The sequence below is a fragment of the Lactuca sativa genome, chromosome 9 (genome assembly GCF_002870075.4).
Source record: "Lactuca sativa cultivar Salinas chromosome 9, Lsat_Salinas_v11, whole genome shotgun sequence".
Taxonomy (NCBI): domain Eukaryota; kingdom Viridiplantae; phylum Streptophyta; class Magnoliopsida; order Asterales; family Asteraceae; genus Lactuca; species Lactuca sativa.
Window position 1 is genome coordinate 141,696,040 of NC_056631.2, and position 5,820 is coordinate 141,701,859.

Below are 5,820 nucleotides of genomic sequence, written 5' to 3' on the forward strand. Positions count from 1 at the left end.
GCTTAATAGAATTATTTATATCACTTGTCTATTCGTTTATTACTTTGTTATGTTTTATTTTGATTCACGAGTTCTAAGCTCATCAATATATATATATATATATATATATATATATATATATATATATATATATATATATATATATATATATATATATATATATATATATATATATATATATATATATATATATATATATATATATGAAGGTTCAAACAAAAAAAATTATGGAATCGAAAATGCGAGAACATTGTTTAATCACATGTGTCTCTTGTAAGGTTTAGAAATGAAAAGAGTGGTTCATAAGTGGGATGGTTTGAAATTAGATTTGGATGAAACCCAATTTGATTTTGGAGTTAATTATGAAAGTTAATGTGAGAGTGATGATCCCAAACGAAGCTAAATTGATGTTGGAAGAGTTGCTTAATCAAAATGGGATTAGGTTTTCTTATTCTCATATATCTAAATTCACTATTTTTATATCATAAAAGCCGACTTAATTTGAGTAAGCATTAACAAATTTTTTGAAATTATTTATTGAGTTATTGGGCATCTAAATCTAATTATCATACATGGTGAAGCTTGAAATGTGTTGTTTGCTTAAGAAAACAGTCTAGTTGGCTATCCATTAACCAAATTCAAGCATCCTTAGGCTATTAATGGAACACCAATTTGTCATGAAAAAAGAATTTATTTGAAACCGTTCAAGACACATATATGATCAGATAACTATTTTCTAAGTTTTGATTACTTTGGTCAAACTAAAAGAAGCAACAAACTTTTTCTTTATATATGGGGAATACAGACACCTACATTTGGATGTTTTGGATAGTTAAATGTGAAATTTGATTCAAGTGTTTGAGAGGCTACTTCATGGATGCTAATCCTTAATGTTTGTGATTGGTATGTAAATCAATGATTTCTATAAAATTGTATGGTGTTTATGTATTTTAGAACTATTTTTTAGGTTTTGTTAGACATATATGTATGTGTATCAAGTTTTAAGAGCTTCTATCATGGATTTGTTGGATGTATGTGCTATTGAGTATGTGTATGTTTTGAAGAACAAACCTATAAAACTTGGAGTGTATGTATGTGTTCATTAACGTGTGTTAATTATTGTTTGTGTTGTAGCTTGTACCCATAACAGAGAGAGAGAGAGAGAGAGAGAGAGAGAGAGAGAGAGAGAGAGAGAGAGAGAGAGAGAGAGAGAACGATGATTATCTCCAAAGACCAAAAATATAATGAAACCTACTCATAATGATCAAATTTACAATTTTAGAACCATATGGACTAAAACTGAAAAAAGAAAAACCATAATGACCAAATTTGCAGCTTTCTTTTTTTCTTTTTTTAATAGCTCATAAATAAAGCCTTATATAATTAATCACATTTATATTGAATGATTGATATTTGTAACAACTTTATTGTTGGTCAAAATATTCATACCAACACCACATTAATATTAATTTATAATCAATGTGGAACATAAACAAAATTTATAAATATGCAAAGAATAAAGCTTTTAACTACAAGTATTATTACAATATTAAAAGATTTTATTGTTTTACTACACAATTTGCAAAGGGATAAAAAATGATAGCTTTTCCGTTACTGTAGCAAGGTCCATCACCAACCTCTGGTGACTACTCCATCTTTCCTACCTTTCCTTATCTCTCTGGTTCTGCTATGCTGTTGCAGAAAGCTCCATTTTAGCTTAGATCTCGATTCCTCAACACTCACATTTCCATCTTCTACTTCGAAGATCTGTGGTTTGTACACTACACCAATGGCTTTGCTTCTGAGATCCACTAATTCAATGGTTTCTTCATACTGAATCTGTATATCAGGAGGTAAGCCAACATATAAATAAAGCACACTTCTGTCCTCCTTCCATTTAATAATCTCTGTTTTGCATTCTCGATCTAAGTCTCCACCCATCAGTTCTTAACATCTTACTTATTGATTGTGTTTAAATGCTAAAATTAATATAGGCTTTGCAGCAAGAATCGGCAACTCATTAGTGTGTGTACTTGTGGGAGTTCATGCTATAAACTTATCTCCCCAACCAGATGAGCGTGGTTCTAAAAGCTGTATATGAATTGAATCTGCAGGTACTTGATCATCTACAGAAGGAATGGCCGACGATCTAAATACAGGATTATCTCAACAAATTGGGGTATTGGGGATTAAGGTGTGGGAATTAATTGGGATTATCGTCGGTTTACTTATCGTAGGCATTCTTTGCGTGTTGACATGTTACCTCACTTCTCGGAAGAAAGTTCGAGGGAGCAGAGGCAGGGGCAGGGACAGAGTTTCTCACAGTCAAATCCCAACTGTTTCCAAAGAAATTAAAGAAGTTCGAGTTGAGCAAGTTTCAACAGGAGATTTCGCTCCACGAGATGGGATTCTTCTCACAATTCATGACAAAAACAGCGATAAAGATTCAGACAAAGTTTTGGTTCATCTTGGAATGGGAAAATTGAAAAATGGAGATAACGCCAGTAGTCAAGGTTCATTTCATCATACTGATAGAGATGTTTGTGGATCGCAATCAGGAGAAGATGGGGGTTCGGGTAATTTTCTGTATAAACCTTCATCTTCTTCCTCTCATCCAATCAGTGCACCTTCTCCACTTATCGGTCTCCCTGAATTTTCCCACTTGGGTTGGGGCCATTGGTTTACATTACGCGATCTTGAACTTGCAACAAATAGATTCTCAAAGGAGAATGTTCTTGGAGAGGGTGGTTATGGTATTGTTTATCGGGGAACATTGGTTAACCGGAATCCAGTGGCAGTGAAGAAACTCCTCAATAACGTGTGAGTTGTGATAAATTTAAAGTTTTTTCACATTTAGTTTAATTCCTTTCGTCTATATTTCTCTAAGTAAATGTCCATTTCATCGTCTAGGGGTCAAGCTGAGAAGGAATTCAGAGTGGAGGTTGAAGCTATTGGCCATGTCCGCCATAAAAATTTGGTCCGTTTATTGGGTTATTGCATTGAGGGAACTCATAGGTACTTTTTCTTCATAAATCCCATTAATTCCAAGATCATATTACTTGATCTATGCATCAATTTCAGTAATGAGATAACCAGTTCGAAGGTAATAGGTTACCGATTTCTGTAACTAGATAGATATTTCAAACTCGAATGCCCTAACAACAAAAAATTTAGAAATACATTATTATTTCTTGCATCCATCCCTTTATTTTAAGAGATTCTTTAACATTCAGGATGTTGGTCTACGAATATGTCAACAACGGGAATTTAGAACAATGGCTTCATGGAGCTATGCGCCAGCATGGATATCTTACTTGGGAAGCGAGGATGAAGGTTCTTTTAGGAACAGCTAAGGCGTAAGTTGATGACACATTTTAATCTATTTTCAAAAACGCTTAGATGTCATAATTTAATTTTAATATATATTTTTTTCAGCCTTGCCTATTTACATGAAGCAATTGAGCCAAAAGTTGTACACCGAGACATAAAGTCAAGCAACATATTGATAGATGATGATTTCAATGCAAAGGTGTCTGATTTTGGCCTTGCAAAGCTTCTTGGTGCTGGAAAAAGTCACATCACAACTCGAGTTATGGGTACATTTGGGTAAGTCCATGATAACTCTTGCTACTTGGAGGGTATTTACGTCTTTTGCACAAACAAGAGATTGAGAGCTCACTTTTTCTACCTTTTTTGATTATGACTATTGAGGAGGTCGTGTATGAAGAGCAATTATTCACTATTTTTTTTCATACACAGATATGTGGCTCCTGAATATGCAAATACTGGGCTATTGAATGAAAAGAGTGATGTTTATAGCTTTGGAGTTGTACTTTTGGAAGCAATTACAGGAAGAGACCCTGTTGACTATGGTCGCCCTACCCAAGAGGTATTGCATCAATATTCAATATTGTTGTCAACTTGTGATATCATTGTCATTCTTCATTGTAAATGATTATAGGCCTCATCAAAAATGTCTTTAAGAGCTTTTCTTTAAACTTGTATAGGGTTTTCTAATCTTGCTACTTTTGAAGATATGGCTCATAAGCTTAGTAATAGTTCCCTTATAATTAGTACAACAAAGAATGATATATAACCTAGTGAATTATGAGTCATGAGATGCTTCTTTTTTTCTGATATATGAGTGTTGTATGATTGGTTGATTTGTCAAGATTTATAATTTTGTAGGTAAACCTTGTGGATTGGCTAAAAATGATGGTTGGAAGCCGGAGATCAGAGGAAGTGGTGGACCCCACGATTGATACAAAGCCATCCACAAGAGCCCTAAAAAGAGCACTTTTAACTGCTCTAAGATGTGTTGATCCCGACTCTGATAAGAGACCCAAAATGAGCCAAGTTGTACGTATGCTCGAGTCCGAGGAATATCCCTTACCCAGAGAGGTTTGTCATTTGTCATTTGTCTTTCTCCCTTAAATTATTTTCTCAAAGAAATAGGCTCAAATGCAAGAAATAACAATATGCTTCATTGGTTGTTTTTTTATAGCATCCTTCTTTCATTTATATTTTATTCTATTATAGCAATGTCATCCATTGGGTAAAATTTTAACGTATTATGCCCTAATAATTATAAGTACAGTGATATAATTGGGTAGATTTGTCAAAGTACAATGCCATAATGAGAAACTTTTTGGAAGCATAGTGCCATGATAGAATGAAACGAAAGTAGGATGCTATGATACACAAATAAATGAAAGTACAATGCTATTTCTTGCAATTAGTCTGTTAACATAAGTTTGTATTAACAACTCTTGTTCCTCGTAAATTAAGTTTGTATTTTCATTGTTATAATTGGGTAGATTTCTAATGTCATAATAAGACCAAATTTAAAAGTACAATGTTATAATTAGATAGACTTTTTAAAGTACAATGACATAATATAAAAAATTTGAATAAGTACAATGCTATAATAGAAAAATATGGTTGATATTTCAAAGTATAATCTTCTAATGAGAAAAAAGTTGAAAGTAGAGAGTTTCACAATACAATGCCATAAAAAATTGAAAGTAGAATGCTATAATACACAAATAAATGAAAAGTAGACTTACCCTATTAAAAAAAGTGTGTATTAACAAGTTTCCTTCCTCCTAATTTTGTATAGGATCGAAGGCGTAGATCTCAAGCAGGTAGTACAGAAATTGAATCACAGAGAGAAAACTACGATACTGATAAGAGCGACAATCCGGACCAACGATCAGACAGCAAGAGAAACTTGAGAGTATAACTTTATATCTTTATCTTTTTATTTTTTATTTTTATTCTTTCGATATTGAGGAAGTAATGACCAATGTGGAAGGGTGATTTGTGTTATATTTTTATGTATTTGAAAAAAAAATTATATATATTTTCGGTAGAGGGAGTGTTGTTCGTTATTATGTAAGTAAGTAAAAAATTATGGAAGGCGGAATGTAGTAGGGGGATTTAGCTGTGTACAGTTTTGGGGGAGATCGGATGTTACTTGTTTATTTGATTTGCTAAAAATATTATCCTACCGAGTGTTTATTAACATTTGTTGTTAAAATGGGTAAGTTGCATCAACCTACGCCTAGTTTGTAATAATAGTTTGTATTGTTTTGGTATGGAACTCAGATTGAGAATGCTAGAAAATAATTACAGAAAGTTTGTCTTCAAACTAAAATAGAATAAAGAATTATGATAAAATGAAACAATCATTTTGCTTACTATGAAGGTATGGAAATGCCTCAAGCGATTGATTCCTTCTTCTATGTTTTAAGTTTTGGTACAACTAATAACCATTTTTAAGTACCACCACAAAGGTGAGTTAGTGTCGATTGCTTGAGA

The 5,820-nt window shown here is 32.7% G+C and overlaps 1 protein-coding gene across 2 annotated transcripts; it reads left to right on the forward strand.

The window, feature by feature from the left end:
• Window positions 1-1,575: 1,575 nt before the first annotated feature.
• On the forward strand, window positions 1,576-5,524 carry LOC111915346 (probable receptor-like protein kinase At5g18500). 2 transcript variants are annotated; one of them, XM_023911011.3, is made up of 9 exons: window positions 1,576-1,853; window positions 1,995-2,025; window positions 2,115-2,820; window positions 2,911-3,015; window positions 3,234-3,356; window positions 3,436-3,606; window positions 3,760-3,889; window positions 4,189-4,401; window positions 5,120-5,524. In XM_023911011.3, exons 3-9 carry the CDS (start codon window positions 2,138-2,140, stop codon window positions 5,240-5,242), a joined length of 1,548 nt encoding a protein of 515 aa, XP_023766779.1. In that variant the 5' UTR covers window positions 1,576-1,853; window positions 1,995-2,025; window positions 2,115-2,137; the 3' UTR covers window positions 5,243-5,524. The 2 variants fall into 2 exon arrangements, with proteins under 2 accessions (XP_023766779.1, XP_023766778.1); XM_023911010.3 differs by lacking the exon at window positions 1,995-2,025 and having other exon boundaries at window positions 1,577-1,853.
• Window positions 5,525-5,820: the final 296 nt, after the last annotated feature.

Bases quoted from the DNA above. Each gene is read 5' to 3' on its own strand.
- LOC111915346 (XM_023911011.3), top strand. From the start codon at position 2,138: ATGGCCGACGATCTAAATACAGGATTATCTCAACAAATTGGGGTATTG. The intron at 3,357-3,435 runs GTAAGTTGATGA...TATTTTTTTCAG, and splicing joins CTTTTAGGAACAGCTAAGGC to CCTTGCCTATTTACATGAAG. The intron at 3,890-4,188 runs GTATTGCATCAA...ATAATTTTGTAG, and splicing joins ATGGTCGCCCTACCCAAGAG to GTAAACCTTGTGGATTGGCT.